Here is an 18901-nt window from a genome sequence, read left to right as displayed (position 1 = left end):
CCGACCGACACATTCTTTTTCATTCTGTTTATTTTGACTCGTTCAAATGCTTTCGTGAAGGGAATTCGAGTGACTTTCGGGGAACGAAGCGACCGTTGAAGCTTTCATCGGATGAACACCCGTTGCAAGCCCGGGCCGGTGAGTAGAAACCACTTCAGTTTTTTAAGGATGGTTGCTTGCGGGGCTAGTTGGTTCATTTCAACATATGCATTTTTTTTTGCCAATGACTGCGTAGGCGTCACACGGTGGCAGCGCATTGCAGTATTGAATTTTAAAATTGTTGAACGTCTCAATCTGTAACCGGAAAAACGTGCGTTACTTGCGGCGTGCATGGCTTCACGTGGGAACGAGTCGCTGACTCAATAGTTAATTCTGAAATTCTATCACCAGGTAACACCAACCAGGCCGTTGCGATAAAAGAAGTCAAATAAATCACTGTCTCCTCGCATGTGTCCTCTTAGCTAGCCCATATATTAGTGCAAAAAACCTACTAGTTAATAGTTTACTGCAGTCGCGTTTGAGAAACATCACATATTTATAGGTCTGGTTTTGCTATAGTGTGACAAAGGAAGCGTCACATAAATGAGAAATACTTCTTTTTCTGCCACATCCTCCTGGCCCACCTGACATGGAAGCAAATGTGTACAATGGGCAAGGAACCTGCAACATGACATGCCTTGTGAAGAAGCAGCCCTGAGTGATATACGTGTTATGAGGTACCACAACATATATGTATAAAATACTGCTGTTTACTAATTAACTGAGTTTATTTGTTTACTTTGGAAATTTTCATGCATTGATTATGCATTGATTTCATGCATTGATATCTAGTGATGTTACTTGTTTTTCCAGACTGCCATGCAATGAAAGGATGACTACCCCTGAATGTCCACTCTGCAAGCACGTTGAGACATCCGAATGTCCACTACAACAGGTCATCTCTAACCTCACGCATGTAATGCTGTATTTGTGAATGTTTTACCGCGCATATCGTGGACAGGTGCTTTAGATTGGCTACAAACATTGCCTGCCTACCGTGGCATGGAATCTACACTTCAATAATGTTGAAACTGTAACACATTTAGTTAGATTGTGTGGCGCTGCGGAGCTCAACAACACACTGTTTGATCCCAGCCACTGTAGCCATATTTCGATGGGGGTGAAACGCTAAGACGCTTGTGTGCTCAAAGGTTTGTTCGATTCGCCTGCACCACATGATCCATTTTACAAAGTGCTGCAGCTCGCCATTCATTTCAGTGGCGCAACAATGGCATCTTCTAAATCTTGCCATTCATTTCAAAAAGTGCAGGAGAGGTACAGCACCAAAACTATTTCATGACTTTCCTGTACCTTCTGTTCTGACGGCGCTGGTTTGGTGCAGCCGCTCGCACAGCTTAACAAACAACATAGCATTAGGCGTAGGTGCTGTACCCACCCCTATAAATACGGCGTGTTTTGCCAATATTTTTGCACCTCATTAAATTAAGCAAACAAAAATAAGGATTCCACCTTGTCGGCACCTTGTCATTCACTTGTGGTGCCGCACCACTGAACTCCTGCCGCACAAGTTCTGAACTTCTCATGCACAGCTGGGAACCAGTTCAGATTGGTGCAGGTGAACTAAACTGACCCTTAAAAGATGGAAGCTTGAAAATATGAAAAATATGTTAAGATAAGGGGTCAAAGCAAATGTTTCGACAAGCAATCTTGTCTCCTGTGAGGCTACAATGTCATTTGTTTGAACCCCTGGAAGCCAGAATCATTCTAAATTTGCCCACTACTGTACGACTCACGATCACTTCATAGTTGGCATGTGAATCGTCGGAAATTATTAATTGCACTACATAATGAACACACCCACAGTGATGGGCATTAACAGGTTTTCCGACATTTAGTTGTGCCTTGTGACAGTTTACCAACAACACCCAGAACTGTTTTGTCTTAATTAACTGTGTTTAGCTCATACAAGTTTACAAAGAGATGCAACAAAGCTCATAAGACTGCACTCAATTGCTTTAGCTTTGCACATATGTTCAATGGGCTCCTAAAATAATAAATCATAAAGGTGATGAGCAGTTGTAGCACAGCTTCCTCAAAGACGTGAATGCTGTCATGAAGAGCAAGATTGTGTTCATTGCATGTGGTACTGTTTTTTTTTGGCAGAGAACGTTCCTAATTTCTTTGTGCACATCTGTTTCTGTTTGAATTAAGTTGTCATAACTATAGTGTCTACTACTGCAAAGTGAAATTCTGTGCACTACGGTCATGAAAAAAAATCTAGGAAATCACACAGGTAGTTGAAACATACATGATCTTCACTTATCTACAGCCTTACTGCAAGATGGTACGTATTTCAAGTCCTAACCTCTAAATGTAGCAGGGAGAAAACAACTTCATTTTCAAGCACAAGTATACTGAAAAAGTAAACACAATAACAAGTGTGTAATAAATGTGACCTTTATTGATCCAGTATTCGGACAGATTCACATCATGTACCACCAATTGTTTTCAGGAGTGCTTGCTTGCAAGAGAGTACTCAAGTTCTATGGATATCTCTATGCAAAAAAAGATTGTGCTCAGGGCTGAGCAGATAGTGTTATGTAAGAGTACTAACAAAGATGTACAGACAAAAAAAATTGTACAATGCATACCTGAAGCTTATTTTATTAGAATTGAGCCTTTTCGATCTGTAAGCACACACCTCATAAGTGTCCCTTTAGCATACATGTTCGCTGCATACTCAACAGACTGGTCATTACCTGCGACGAGAAATTCTAGCTGTGGTAACTGTGTAACTTAACTCTAAGAATAAATGTAGCAAGCCTGAAATATTTTTAGGCCCATCCCCTAAATACATAATACCTATGATATGGGCCCTCTCGACACGACGCGACATTGCAGAATTGTGAAGTACTGAATATAGCATTGCAGAGCGAGAAAGATTCAGAAATGCACGCATCCACAATTGCTTATTTAACAAATTTAGCAAAACTACATTGCTCTAACTGCGCGAGCTATCTATCGGCAATGTGCAAGTTTCCTTTCCGATTCCACATCATGCATTCGCTTCAAGATCAACACTACCGCGCAAGCGCCGCATCTGACGGCAGAATCGGACCTTTGTCCTGAAGCCACGCTATTAAACTCGAGTGCCGCAACACAATGAAAGCGAGGTTCATTGAGCGATTTCGATGTTCAGTTATATGCATATGCTTGTTGGCTTTCAAGAGTCTTTACACATGGGTTGAAAGCTTTCGATATGTATGAGTGACTTGTTTTGTTCGGACCCGACCGTATACATTGATTGTACCGGCTTGGACACTCGCAATAAATGATGCAAACCTTACTTGACTGACGTTGTTTTTGCCAGTCGAGGCCAGCTAGGTCCTCTGGCGATAATTACAGACGCGAAGCGCGATTGGGCAACGAAAAAAAAAAACCAGAGGAAGCGAGCAGCGTGAACCAGCCGCGGGACTCCTCACCAGCAGCAAATGTTATTTTGGTACAACAGCCCAAAGGTACAGTTTCCGTTCTCTAAACTGGTAGGTGTTCTGTGGTATGCCTGCCTGTTTTACCAAAAGTAAAGGTATTTTTCAAATGCCTTCTTCCCGTAACATTTTGGTAGAGAGTGCGGGTCTTCCCACAGTCAACACCACGACGATTCTACGCAGCGGACGTTCCTTGGCTGCCTGTGCGATGCCTGATCAAGACGAGCACGAGGATTCTTCGGAGACTACCCCAAGCGTGCTTCGTCCAACTATGCAGCAACCAACAGCACCGCATCCAGCTGCTACTAACCGCACTGTCGTTCTGACTCAACCGCATGACCCAGGCACCTTTTCAGGCAGTGACAGTACTGACGTGGAGGAATGGCTTCAGCTGTACGAAAGGGTGAGCGCTCTTTACAACTGGGATCTGACGCTCATGTTGGCCAATATTATTTTCTACCTTGATGGTACAGCTAAAGTTTGGTTTTCCAACCACGAGGAAGATATCACGACTTGGGACATCTGTAAGCAGAAACTCATCAATCTCTTCGGCAAGCCCATCGGGCGTCGTCGTGCTGCGCAGAAGGAACTAGCGTGCCGACTCCAGTCCTTCACCAAGTCGTACGTCACATACATACAACATGTGCTCGCCCTCTGCTGGAAGGTTGATGACAAGATGCCAGAATCTGAAAAGGTCGCGCACATCCTCAAAGGAATCGCCGATGACGCCTTCAATCTCCTCGTATTTCGAAGCTCATCGACAGTAGACGATGTTATTAATGAATGCCGACGCTTCGAAGGCGCGAAAAGTCGCCGTATCACTCCACACTTTTCGCGTTTTCCCAACACGGCTGCAACATCTACCTGCGAGGACGCCCGTTTGCCACCAGCCCCTGCTGCTTCCGACAATATTGTGCGCATCGTGCACCACGAAATCGAGGCAGCATCTCCCCTGTCTGACCAAGCCCAGGCCCCTGACGGCTCTCGCACCACGATTTCTTTGATCAAGAGTGTCGTTCGTACTCCAGGAACTGGCCAATGCCGGACTTCAGACGCTATGCCCTGTTAAACAACCTGACTACCGACTACCCAGTACACCTAATATGTCCCGCGGACCGAACAACCGCCCACGTTACCGGAACCCGGCAGAATGGTGAACTTCCGATGACAGGCCGATCTGCTTCAACTGTGGACGAGTCGACCATATTTCACGTCATTGCCGCACTTCCTGGGGTTGGCAGCCATGGTCGCATTATGCCAACACCCGACGCCCACCTGCTGGCTCTCGGATGCCGATCTACACGGCACAAGATGATGCTTCGCCATCCAGGCCCGCCCAACCAAGCCGCTCCCCGTCGCCCTCTGGACGCATGTCCCGCTCAACTAACCGATGTCGCTCCCCCTCACCCTCCTACCAACAGTCCTCAGAAAACTGACGGGTGCAGCTCCTAGAGGTGAGCCTGCTTCGACGACCCGACCCGAAATTCCTCTACACACGATACCCGGACACAACAACTTGATTAAAGTAAATGTTGACGGTACTTCTGTGGCAGCACTCATTGACACCGGCGACATATCAGTCATGAACTCGAGCCTTTGTGCTCGACTCAAGAAAGTGCTCACTCCTGCTCCGATCACTCTTGTCCGAGTAGCTGATGGTGCAACACCAGCGGTCACCGGGATGTGTGCTGCCCATGTCACTGTTGCTGGACATCATACCACTGTTCTGTTTTACGTACTGGACCACTGCCCACATGACATCATTTTGGGCATCGATTTTATGTCGGAGCATTCCGCCCTAATTGACTGTTCTGCTGGTGTTGTTCCGCTCGTCCTACCACACGCCGTTGACCCTCCTGATCCTGCGCCCCCAAAGCTATGCTCCGCCGACTTTGTTCGCCCATCTTGTCTAGCTGTGACGTATATCGACGTCTCTTCTGATCCACCTGTGGCTGACGGCGATTATGTCATTTCATCTAATCCTACAGTACTCTGTTCGCTCAATGTTGCATTCCCCCACACCATAATCACAATGAAGGACAACGTGGCATGTCTCCCTATTGTGAATTTTGGACTTTGCTCTGAAGTGCTGCCACGAGGAATATCCCTTGCAACCCTTGCCCCGGCCGGCGACTACCACATATCGGCCTTAACAGAGGATACACCGTCATCTGCAAGTATTCAGTCGCGCAGTACACTAGACTGCATAACTGGAATGATTGCCTCTGATCTCCCGGCCGAGCATGTGTCTGCGCTTCGTGGCCTTCTTGCGTCATATCAAGACGTTTTTGATCTCTGTGACCGACCCCTAGGTCAAACGACCGTCGTAAAGCATCGGATCAACACCAGTGATGCAAATCTAGTACACCGGCGACCCTATCGTGTTTCCTCCACCGAGCGCCACGTGATCCAGCTAGAAGTCGACAAGATGCTTGCCCAAGAAAATCATTGAACCTTCTTGAAGTCCTTGGGCTTCGCCCGTTGTGCTTGTGAGAAAGAAGGATAACAGCTGGCGCTTCTGTGTCGACTACGGAAATCTTAAAAAGGTTACAAAAAAAGACGTGTATGCTCTGCCGCGGATAGATGACGCTCTTGACTGTCTTAGTGGAGCAAATTATTTCTCTTCCATCGACCTTCGTTCCGGGTACTGGCAGATATCAGTTGATGATCTGGACCGTGAAAAGACGGCATTTACAACTCCCGATGGGCTCTATCAGTTCAAAGTAATGCCGTTCGTGTTATGCAATGCCCCGGCTACATTCGAACGAATGATGGACGCTCTTCTTCACGGTTTCAAGTGGTCAATCTGGTTATGCTACCTTGATGACGTCATTGTTTTTTCGCCAACTTTCGAAACTCACCTCGAGCGTCTCTCAACAATTCTTTCGGTTTTCCGAAAAGCAGGGCTCCTACTAAACTCGTCGAAATGTCACTTCGGCCGCCGGCAGTTCACTGTCCTTAGACACCTTGTCGATTCTTCTGGTGTTCGTCCCGGTTCTGAGAAAATCCGCGCCGTCAAAGATTTCCCTGTGCCGGCCTCTGCGAACGACGTTCGAAGCTTTGTGGGCCTTTGTTCTTACTTTCGTAGATTTGTGCGGAATTTCGCTGACGTCGCACGCCCGCTCACGGAACTACTAAAAAAAATTTGACTTTTGTGTGGGGACCTGAACAAACCAGAGCATTCGTTGAACTGATGAGTAGACTTACGACGCCACCGATTCTCGGCCACTGATATATGCGCTCCAACGGAAGTGCGTACCGACGCCAGCGGCCACGGAATCGGAGCCGTTTTTGCACAACGACAGCATGGCTGCGAGCGCGTTATTGCATACGCTAGCCGTCTTTTATCGCCAGCAGAGCGAAATTACTCCATCACAGAACGCGAATGCCTCGCACTCGTCTGGGCAGTGGCTAAATTTCGGCCGTATTTGTATGGACGCCCGTTCACGGTTGTCACTGATCACCACGCCTTATGCTGGTTGTCGTCCTTAAAAGATCCTAGTGGACGTCTCGGCCGGTGGGCCCTACGGCTACAGGAATATTCCTACACGGTTGTCTACAAATCAGGTCGCCACCATGAGGATGCTGATTGCTTGTTGCGTCATCCAGTAAACCCAGCAGACCTTTCTGAGAGCGATGAGTCTACTTGCGTTTTGGCACTTTCTGCGTTTAGCAACATCGTAGATCAGCAACGCCGTGATCCTCACCTCAGCGATATAATCCTTCGGCTTAGTGGTCCCACAACTCCTCCGTCTCTCCGTATGTTCCTGCTCCAAGATGGCATCTTATATCGCTACAGCATGCATCCTGACGGACCTGAGCTGCTGTTGGTCATATCACAACATATGCGTCAGACTGTCCTTGCACAGTTGCATGATATTCCGACAGCTGGTCACCTGGGAGTTTCAAGAACTTATGACCGCGTTCGACGTCGCTTCTTTTGGCCCGGTATTTACCGATCCGTCTGCCGTTACGTCGCCTCATGCAAATACTGTCAACACCACAAAAAACCAGCAACCCTTCCAGCGGGACGCCTTCAGCCCATTCAGATCCCATCCGAACCATTTTATAGAGTAGGTGTTGACTTACTAGGACCGTTCCCTTTATCGGTCAGCGGAAACAAGTGGATAGCAGTCGCCACGGATTACACCACTCGGTATGCCATCACACAGGCCCTTCCTACCAGTTGTGCGACCGACGTCGCTGACTTTCTTCTAGAAGACGTCATATTACACCACGGCGCTCCTCGGCAACTGCTTACCGATCGGGGTCGCTACTTTTTATTGCAAGTTATCCAAGACATATTACACTCTTGCACTACAAAGCACAAGTTCACAACGGCGTATCATCCTCAAACCAACGGGCTTACGGAGCGGCTAAATAGAACCATCACGGACATGCTCGCCATGTACGTTTCTTCTGACCATCGTGTCTGGGACTCCGCCCTTCCATTTGTAACAATTGCCTATAATACGTCTCGGCATGACACTGCAGGTTTCTCGCCATTTTTCTTCCTGTACGGACGAGAACCTACATTGCCTTTCAACACGCTCCTTCCTGCCGTTAGCCACATGTCAGAATATGCCCGCGATGTGAGCTCTAGAGGCACGTGAGATTGCTCGCCGGCGTCTGAGCAATTCGCAGGAACGACAACGACAGGTCTACAGCGCGTGCCATCGTGATGTCCACTTCAGTCAAGGTGACACAGTCCTTCTCTGGACGCCGTCGGGGCGAGTTGGCCTGTGCAAAAAGCTGACTTCACCGTACTCGGGTCCGTATCGTGTGGTGCGCCAAGTCACCGACGTGACATATGAAATTGAACGTCTTAACGCCACCAGCGCGCGATCGTGTTCTGACGTTCACGTCACTCGGCTGAAGCGATATTACTCGGACCAACCAAGCACCGAGACGGTGCCTTCGCAGCCGGGGGTGATGCTACGGGTGCCACAAATGAACACTGTAGAAAAGAGGACGATGTTTAGGGCGAGCTGGTGCAGTCCGGGCTCCATATTGTATGCCTGCCTGTTTTACCAAAAGTAAAGGTATTTTTCAGACGCCTTCACCCCGTAACAATATCTACAGATGAGGAAATTATACAAATGATGATGACACGTCCAATTGATGAAGAAGAGTCGGTGACTGCGCTCACACTAATTCCACGTCACTCTGTACGCGGCCTCCTGGCCACGCGAGAGACAATATTAGGAATTGCGTCGGGTATACAGTTTCAGTCGAGAAACGTGGACAATTTCTGGCCCACGGCAATGGTGGTCGGAGGGAACGTTAAGTGGTGAGATACGGTAATTAACGGGGGACGTTTGCTCTATCACCATATAAGGTCCTATAAAACGACTGAGGAATTTTTCACATAAGCCGGGCACACGCACGGGAGTTACAAAAGAACTTCGTCTCTTGGGGAAAAGGTGACAGCACGGTGAGTTGAGTCGTAGCGAGACTTGCGAGCTTCCTGAGATATGCCGGTGTTGCTTCGGGCCAGATAATGGCAGTGCTCGAGGCGAGAAAAATTGTGTGGATAAAGGGCATGCTGAGGTAGCAGGAGCTGAAAGGAAGGAGACGTCCAGAGTTACACTTGGAGAGCGGCCATGGACCAGAAAATAGGGAGAAAAGCTGGTGGTGCGTTGCGTAGCCGTATTGTAGGCGAACGTTACGAATGGCAAACCGGCGTCCCAGTTCGTGTGGTCAGGGTTAACGTACATGAAAATCATGTTCGTCAAGCCATTTGTTTGTGGATGATAAGTAGAAGTGGTCTTGTGGATGGGGTTGACGGCGCGTAGAACCTCAGCAACATTAGAGGAAAGAAAGACCTTGCCACGGTCGCTGAGCAGAACACGTGGAGCACCATGGCGTAAAAATATGTTACGCATAAAACAATCGGCTACTTCAGTGGCTGTACAAACGTGCAGTGAAGCTGTTTCTGCGTAACGAGTGAGGTGGTCAAGAGCCGTTACAATGCAACGATGTCCATTGGAGGTCACGGGAAGGGGGCCGTACAAGTCTATCCCGACGACTTTGAATGGCAAAGCGGGACAAAGAAGAGGTTGGAGAAAGCCAGATGGAGCAGTGATGGGTCGTTTCCGCCATTGACATAAGGCACACGAAGAAACATATTTGGCAATGGCGGATAAGAGGCCAGGCGAACCGACAGCGTATTTTGTCGTACGTTTTGTCATTGCCGAGATGCCCAGCAGCAGGGTCATCGTGGAATGTCTCAGGAACCTGACATTGTAGACATCGTGGTGTAACGGGGACCCATTTGTTTCCTTCAACGTGGTAAATATAGCGATGTAAAACACCATCATGAAGCTTGAATTGTTTCAGTTGTCGGCGAAATCGGGCGTTCGGAGGAGTGGATGTGCCTTCTAAGCGTGCCATTATGGAGGGGCAGCAAGGGTCAACGTGTTGATGCGACACGAGGGTAGAAGGGCGGCCAGATCTTAGCCAACTGAGACCTGCGATGGGTAATGCTGCGGTGGAAATTGGTGACGGTGGGCTATTACGGTTCGGTATAGGGCAGCGAGAGAGAGCATCAGCATCTTGGTGCTTGTTACCAGGCCTGTAGACGACTCTGTAGTTGTGCTCTTGTAAACGAAGCACCCAGTGGCCAAGACGGCCCGATAAGTTTTTTAGCTACGAAAGCCAGCACAATGCGTTGTGGTCGGTGACGACTGTGAAGTGGCGGCCGTGGAGGTATGGATGAAATTTTTGTACCCCCGTACAACAGCAAGGCACTCTTGTTCGGTTATTGTGTAATTTTTCTCGGCAGCAGTCAAAGCACGACTGGCGTAAGCGATGACCCGTTCGCGTGCGGTGTTGTCACGCTGCCGTAGAACGGCACGAAGACCATGACCACTGGCGTCAGTGTGAAGAGTAGTGGGTGCACCTGGATCGAAGTTACATAGTACCGGGTCGGATGTCAGGGCTTGATTGAACGCCAGGAAAGCCTTTTCACAGTTTTTGGACCAGACGAATGCCGTGTTATTTGCGAGCAGTTGATGGAGCGGAGAGGCAAGCCTTGCGAAATCGCCTATGAAGCGCCGAAAGTAAGATGCCAAGCCGAGAAAACGGCGCAGGTCTTTTTGACGCAACGGATGGGGAAACTCGAGGATGGCGGCAAGCTTTTCAGGATCCGGTCGAATACCGTCTTTGCTGACTAAGTGCCCTAGAACCTTGATCGTCTTGCTTGCAAAGGTTCATTTTTTCGTATTCAGCTGTAAACCAGCTTCTGCAAGGCAGCCTAGGACTTTTTCGAGACGTTGCAGATGTTGCGAAAAGGTAGACGAAAACACTACGATGTCGTCAAGGTAGCATAAGCAGGTTTTTTACTTCAGGCCACGCAGTATGCTATCGATCATGCGTGTGAAGGTAACAGGCGCGTTACAAAGTCTGAAAGGCATTACGTTAAATTCATATAGCCCATCTGGAGTGGTAAAAGCTGTCTTCTCTTTGTCAGATTCGGACACTGGTATTTGCCAGTAGCTCGATCGCAGGTCAAGGTTGGAAAAATACTCTGCGCCATGTAACGAATCTAGTGCGTCATCGATTCGTGGGAGAGGGTAAACATCTTTGCGTATTATTTTGTTCAGTGCCCGGTAATCAACGCAAAAACGTACTGTTCCGTCTTTCTTTTGCACCAAAACAACTGGTGAAGACCATGGACTCGGGGAAGGACCAATGATATTCCGTCTAAGCATGTCTGAGAGGTTTTCCTCGATTATCTTCTTTTTTGCAAGAGACGCACGGTACGGGCGCCGGTGAATTATTCGGGAGCCGTCAGTCTGAATTTGGTGAGTCACAGAAGTTGTCATACCAAGGTCAGCAGAATTAACGTCAAACAAAGAGAGATGTCTGTTCAATAAATTCAACAATTCTTGACTCAGGGCTGCTGTCAGATCAGGACTTATCATCACCGATATAGGAGTGGGAGAGTTGAGTGGCGGCGTGCTTGGCTTTGGTAGGTCTTCTTGACTTGGAAGGGCAACAATTGCAACGGCGTGCGGATCAATAGCGCATGTGACTGTTGATCCACAGGGTAACTATAGAGGTTCGGGGGTCTGATTTAACTCAGTAATAAAAGCAGACCCTTTAGAAAAACGAACAAGGCCTGGAATGATCAGAATGCCTCGATGTACCGTGTGATCATAAGGTAGTAGAAGCACGTCGCCATCCACAATGTTGATGCAATCAACGCTAATTATTTCTTCTCGAGATGGCCAAAGAACATAATCTGAAGTGGTGACGAGACGAATGCGCTCTTCGTGTTCTGATACAGAAGAGTCGCTGGGATTGAGGTGGTTGAAGCGCTGACGACAAGATATAGAAGCGCGTGCAGACGACAGGAAATTCCACCCCAAACTGAGTTCGTGGGTGCACTCACGCAGAACTGCAACAGCAATATGATGACGAATACCGTCTATGAAAACACAAACTGTACACTGGGCGAGTGGGCGACAAATGGCGTTCGTCGCAGCACGGAGAGACGGGCCAAAGTAAGGTGTGCTTACTTTGCGGAGACGGGAGCAAAGGTCAGAGCGATTAATGGAAATAGCAGCGCCAGTATCCACTAGAGCTTCGACGCGTATACCTTCTACTAACACTGTTAACAAGTTCGATGGTCTGTCTGGAGGAATTGCTGGCTGTCCGGTGGATGCAGTTTCCCCTCCTAAAACTGCGTTGGGGAGTTTTCTAAGTGGGCATTCAGAACATTGGAGGAGGGTCGCAGAGGCGACGCGGAACGGCGATTGGGAGATGGTGAGCGATGGTGAGACTCACGGGAGTTCACAGGCAGACCACTACTGTAAGGTGGAGGTGGCAAACGCTGAAAAGAAGACTTTAAGGCGTGTGCTGGTAGTTTGTGAGTGGACTGAAGCGTCCGCGTTTCTCTGGAGCGTAGCCACGTTGCTCGTCCTGTTGGCGCTTTCGGCAAAAGCGAGATATATGACCCCTCTAGCCGCAATAATAACAGACTGGACGTTGAGGACACGGCATGGTGTAATACGGCTGTGAGCGCATCGGTGGTGACACTGACGCCACAGATACATTGGTCCCCTGGTGTAGCCGCTGGGATACTGGTGGGGGCTGAGAGCACCGCGACTTCTGCATACCTTAGTACCTGACGAGGTCCGCATTAGGCGAAACAAGGTGGATGTGACGCAGATGCAATCTCTTGCCTAATGATGTCCCGCAAGTTGGTTGGAGCTGAGGCTAAAGTAGATGGTGGGGCGCAGGAAGAGCAGCGCCCATGAAGCTCCTCACGAACGATGTCGCGGACCAGGGCACGGATGTCGAGGGCCGCAGGACGACGAATGTCCGCGGCGTCATGGCAAAGACGAAGAGACTGAAGTTCTCTACTCTCTGGCAAATGATGATGATATCTTGAGTCGTGGTAGGGTATTGCAACGCAAGGGCGTTGAATGTGACGGTATTTATGCCTTTGTTAATAGGGCATATTTGGTCGCTTTGAGGCATAGCTGAATTTACACGCTTGCACAAGGCAAGAACATCCTCAATGTACGAGGTGTATGATTCACCCGCCAGCTGAATGCGTTCAGCAAGCTTCTTCGTTGCTGCTTCAGCGCGAACACTGGGGGAACCGAAAATCTGACGGAGCTGCTGTGCAAACGTGTCCCAGTCGGGAAGATCTTGGAGGTGGTTCCGAAACCAGGTTTTGGCAACATCAGTTAGGTAGAAAGGGACCGTACGTAACTTGTGAAGAGTATCTTACCTGTTCAACTCGCTGACGAGGTCATAGGTGTGTAGTCATTCTTCAACGTCATCCCCTTTGAGACCCGAGAATACTGGCAGATTACGTTGGTGGCTGTGGATGACGAGGGTCGACGGCAGAGGCTGCACTGGGCTGGTGTTGTTGGATGGACCAGGGTTGTCTTGCACTGCCATGGCAGGTAGTAGTAGACGACGACCCGAGCTGAGCTCCAGTATGAACGTGCGAGAGGACTTGGGGATCGAGAAGCACCGTCCACCACTTATGAAGAAGAGCTTTATTCGAGACGAGCTTGAGCTGGCACACACTGATGATGATATCTACAGATGAGGAAATTATACAAATGATGATGACATGTCCAATTGATAAAGAAGAGTCGGTGACTGCGCTCACAATATGCTTATGTATTATATGCTGAAGGAGTTTACAGGAAGTTGAAATAATGAGATTAGGTGATGGTTAGTTACATACTAGAGATTTCCACTCTTATGTAGGGGCATCACTTATACAGTTACCCAATCATCCGTAACTTGACCATCTTGCAAAGATTTAAAAAATATAATTTTTAGATACTTTGACACCCACTGCACATAGCATTTTAGAAACTCATTCGGTACTCCGTCAGGATCTGAAGATTTTTTAACATCAAGTTTCAAAAGCAAATCGAAAATTTCCTTTTATCACAATATCTCATAGAGGTGGGTTTGCCACATCAAGTGTTTCCAGCACCTCATTATCCTTCGTAAAAACAGATTTAAAATGATCGTAGAAAAAGTTAGAATTAGAGTTATCGCCAATGTCGGCAGATTGCGCGAAATCTGCGATATAAGCCAAGAGAGGTGACATCTCATGAATCACTAGTGTTAATGTCACAACACTGTGCTAGAAGTCTGGTATGCAAGACATTTCATATGAATTTTGGCTGGTTGAAATAGCACATTTCTGGTTGCGAACTGTGGTGAGATCACATGAAATCCTAGGGACAACTTGACACTGGGCTAATGATTGATATGTGGTGTTTAACGTCCCAAAACCACCAAATAATTATGAGAGACGCCGTAGTGGAGGGATCCGGAAATTTTGACCACCTGGGTTTCTTTAACGTGCACCTAAATCTGAGCACATGGGCCAACAGTATTTCCACCTCCATCGGAAGTGCAGCCGCCGCAGCCGGGATTCGATCCTGCGACCTGCGGGTCAGCAGCGGAGTACCTTAGCCACTAGACCACCGCGGCACTGGGCTAGTGATAATCTTACAGTAGAAGCTAAATTTCGCATGATCGCTAAGCGGCACCATATATTTCTTTCTGAATATTCGAATAACCATGTGCTCATTCACTGAAACCGGGTCAGCAAAATACATTTCTTTAAATCTGGATAACCAGCTTTCAAGGCTGGATTCGCTTTGCTCCTGTTTAACCGGATAATCGGTTTTGCCGGTACTTGCAAGCACTAGTGTCTAGGATTTTAATTTCGGAAACCTGGGTTTCCTGAACATGTACAAGAGTGTTATCGCATTTCGATCCCATCAAAATACAGCTGATATGACAGGTAATCGAACTCACGTCCTCGAACTTAACAGTTCAACATCTACCTGCTAAGTTATCATTGCCAATAGAGGAGCTAAGTACTCAGACATAGAACAAAAATTTAAGAAAGGGAAAGAAGACAATCACCCATTTGTAGCACGAAACCAAAAGGAAGCCACCTTGCAGGGTTCCACAGAACTCATTTTCAAGGACAAAAATTTCTACCTTGAAATCCATTGTACTGATTTTAATTAGGTTTGTTTCAATTAAAGTGGTTAGCCACTTTTACAAAAAACTTCCAATTAAGGTCATTAGGAATATTTCAGAAGATCAGTTTTAAATACTACAGAATTGAGCTGCAATTTGGCACCAAATGGCAGTTGTGTAAACTGCAATATACTAGTACAACATTCAAAGGAAACAGACGCACAGAAAATTTTTGACCACTGATTTTTGAGCACAACTCGTACAACCTTTGGCATTAGTTAAATATTGCAGTTCACAGATGCTTGAGCAGATGTAGTTTGCACAGCTGCGATTTACGCATCTGCTTCAAAAGTAAATGTTAGTAAATTTGGTGCTCAGCTTTCTCTTGTGACGTTGCACAGAATAACCAAAAAAAAACAAGGAAAAGATATGGGACCTAAGGCAAGCTTTTTCCGCATTCTGTTTAACAGGCTTTTTTTTTCTTAGATATGACTGTTTCGCGACAGATATCTCATCCTTTGGTCCAACCTTAGGATATCTACGTGCTTCATGTGAATGCCTTAGGATATCTACATGCTTCATGTGAATTTCGACGTGAACGGAGTTGAACGGAGGTAAAAAGCTTCTTTGGAAATTGGAGGTCAGGTGAGCTGGTAGGAGTCCATGCTACATTTGCACACGGAAAATCCAGATTCATGTTCACCCATTCCTGCAGTAGCCCCCCCCCCCCCCTTTCTTGATGCTCTGTAATTGTAATCTAATGCAATTGATGCGTGGCAGCTTGCAGTACGTCAATCGTGTAGTGTACAAATCATGTCCCTATATAACTATGGTACAGACAGCATTGCAAAATACAGTACTCACCAAGCATACTTACAGTTATGGGGAACTCAGCCTGTGACAATATAAGGAAGCCATCACCACCCATCAGTCTCGCTTAATTTAGGCCTGCCAACATATGTTTCTTTTGCATTAGGCTTGACGAGAAACTAAACGTTCTCGCTCCGTTCCGATTATTGTTCGAACATTGTGAACGCAACAACCTGTCATGCATTCTTCGCTGCGAGCAGCCGGTGAGGCAGTGAGTGAGTGAATAACCTTTTATTTTGCCTGGCCAAACGTGACAAAATGCACACCTGGCTAATCCCACGACGGAACTGACAGGTCTATCCTGTCGGCTCGATCACGGGCACGCTGGACAACCAGGATTTGGTCTTCGAAGATGGGGCTTCACTGGAGCATGTCCCACTCTTCCTTGTGAAACGTCTGGCGCAGTGACCCGCACTCCCACAGCACGTGAGGCAAAGTAGCAACCTCGCCACAAGCCATGCAAGAACTATTCGTGTAAATTTCCGGATAGACGCTATTAAAGAATGCAGAATTAGAGTAAGAGTTGGTTTGCAGGAGTCTGCACGTGACCACCTGCGCTCTGTTTAGCTTGGTATGAGGTGGCGGGAAGAGCCTTCTCTCTGAATAAAAGAATTTAGTTATCTCATTGTGCGTGCTAGGAGCGTCCCTGTGTCCAGAAGCAAAGTCGCCCAATCCAAGGGCAGCGCGGTCGGTAAAGCCACGCGCAGTCTCGTGGGTAGACTCATTAAGGTTCAGAGGAACCCCCTCAATTGCCCCGACGTGAGCAGGGAACCAGAAAATGCTGTGTGGTACTGTCGCTGTTTCTGGCACCTTTCAGTATTGAACTACCTGCCGTGCTACGCAGTTTTCTGAAATGCCTTGACGGCTGCTTTGGAGGCGCTATTTATGATGTCTCTGCGACTGTCTTGTATGGCGAGTGCAATGGCCACTTGTTCGGCCACCTCGGGGTCTGTCGTCCGAATTGAAGCACAGTTGATGATCTTGCCCTGTGTGTCCACGACGGAAACCGCAAAATCTTTGCCATTTCGGTACTCGGGGGCATCTACAAAGCTTGTTTTGATGTCGTTCTTGAAAATTTGCTGAAGTATTGTCGTCGCTCTTGCCTTGCGACGACCTGCATTGTGCACTGGATGGAGGGGCAGCGGAGCAACGACAAGCTTCTCCCTTATTTCTCGAGGTAATTGTATGTTACTAGCCAAATTTTGAATAGGATCAAGTCCGAGTTCTTCTAGAATCCGCCTCCCAGCCAGCCTGGTAGCTGGGCCCGTTCCTGAACCTTGGCTATCTCCTCCATGGTATTGTGTATGCTGAGCAGAAGGAGGCCCTCAGTATGCGTTCTGATGGGCAGCCCGTGCGCTCTCTTGACGATTTTTCTAATGAGGGCATTAAGCTTGTCACGCTCTGCTCTGAGCCAGTTGTGCATGGCTACCATGTAAGTGAAGTGACTTAGCTCAAAGGCATTGATGAGCCGAAGCAGGTCGTCCTCCTTGAGACCCCGACATCTGTTCATGACTCTTCGAAGAAGGTGGAAAGAGTCATCAGTCTTTGCAGTGATCTTGCACAACGCAGTACCATTGCCGCCACATGATTTGATAAACATGCCCAGGACTCTGATGGTGTCGACCCTGGGTATTGGGTAACCGCCCCGAGTGAACAGATGAATGTCACTTTCAGAGACCAGCTTCCAACCCTTGGGTCTGCCCCCTTTTTCTTTTCTGTAAAGCAGGAGTTCGGACTTAGTCGGAGAGCACCTGAGTCCCGTAAGTAGGAGGTACTGTTTCGTTAAGTTTATGGCCTCTAACATGGCACTTTCCACTTGCCTTTCACTACCGCCGGTGCACCAGATCGTGATATCGTCTGCGTAGACGGTGTGGTTGATACCTTCGACTTGGGCCAGTTTCCTTGAAAGGCTGACCATGCAGATGTTGAACAGAATGGACGAAATGACCGAGCCTTTCGGTGTACCCCATGGGCCCAGCAGCACCTCGTTAGAGACATAGTCACCAATCCGCATTTCGGCTTTCCTTCCGGTCAAGAACGAACGGATACAGTTTGGGGCCCAGCTCGAGGTTCGCGACAGAAGCCAGGATGTATGAGTGGAGAGCATTGTCAAACGCCTTCTTGAGGTCAAGTCCGAGCAAGGCCCTTATATCCCTAGTACTGACGTCAATTATTTGATGCTTGATCATCTTCATGACATCTTGCATCTACAAGCCGGCTCGGAAGCCAATCATGTTATGGGTATAGATGTTGTTGTCTTCCAGATATTGGCTTAATCGGTTGAGGACGACGTGTTCCACCATTTTTTCTACGCAGGACGTAAGAGAGATGGGTCGGAGGTTATGAATATTCGAAGTCTTGCCTGCTTTGGGGATCAGGACGGTCGTGGGGGTCTTCCATTTTTCTGGGACGCTGCTGTTTCTCCATGTCTCGTTGATCTTTTCTGTAAGGTATTCGACTGAATCATCATCAAGATTTAGCAGCATCTTATTGGTGGTGCCACCTGGTGCGGACTTGCCATTGAGTGCAAAAAATGGCTTGCCTGACTTCCGCCATGGTGAAGTCTTCGTCCAACTCCCTACGGGCCGGGTTGAGGTAATCTGGAAATCAAACCCAGTTAGAGCATGTGTAATCACTGGTTCGATGCTTGTCACAGTGCTACGTAACTAACGCCACAGGCGTAGAGGCAACCTGTAACTACTCGAACACTGACAGAACTGACATTCAAACCGTTAAGCCGGTTGAGTTATAAAATCAAAATGGGAACAATTGGCAGCAACGATGGCCGTCAAAACTTGCGGGCGTCGGCATGTACCCTTTCAAAGGCTGACACCACCTTTAAACCGGGCGGCAGGCGTATGTGTATGAAGGCTCTCTACACGGATGGATGGACGCTATGAGCGTCCCCTTTATAACGGGGCGTTGACATGTGTGCCACCAGGTTTGCAAGAAAAAAAAATGAAAGGAAAACTTTCTTTTTATGTGGGCCTAATGCCTTATATATTTCGAATAAATCAATGTTATTATAACAAAAAAATATCAATTTGTGTTCCATCTCTCTGCCTCTT

General features: G+C 47.8%; 1 protein-coding gene across 7 annotated transcripts in view; it reads left to right on the top strand.

Moving 5' to 3' along the window:
* Window positions 1-18901, top strand: part of vir (VIR_N domain-containing protein) — a 431173-nt gene continuing 412272 nt past the window's right edge. For 6 of the 7 annotated variants that reach the window (XR_012887826.1, XM_075881178.1, XM_075881179.1 and 3 more), the window contains exons 1-3: window positions 1-138; window positions 636-716; window positions 853-955. Coding sequence is in view for 6 of the 7 variants with exons in the window: in XM_075881178.1 (XP_075737293.1) it covers window positions 673-716; window positions 853-955 (147 nt within the window). In the remaining variant the exon portion in view is untranslated. The remainder of the gene's footprint in view (window positions 139-635; window positions 717-852; window positions 956-18901) is intronic. The other variant, XM_075881177.1, reaches the window with a different exon arrangement.

Source organism: Rhipicephalus microplus, chromosome X, assembly GCF_043290135.1.
Source record: "Rhipicephalus microplus isolate Deutch F79 chromosome X, USDA_Rmic, whole genome shotgun sequence".
NCBI classification, from domain to species: domain Eukaryota; kingdom Metazoa; phylum Arthropoda; class Arachnida; order Ixodida; family Ixodidae; genus Rhipicephalus; species Rhipicephalus microplus.
This window is presented reverse-complemented; position numbering and strand designations above follow the sequence as displayed.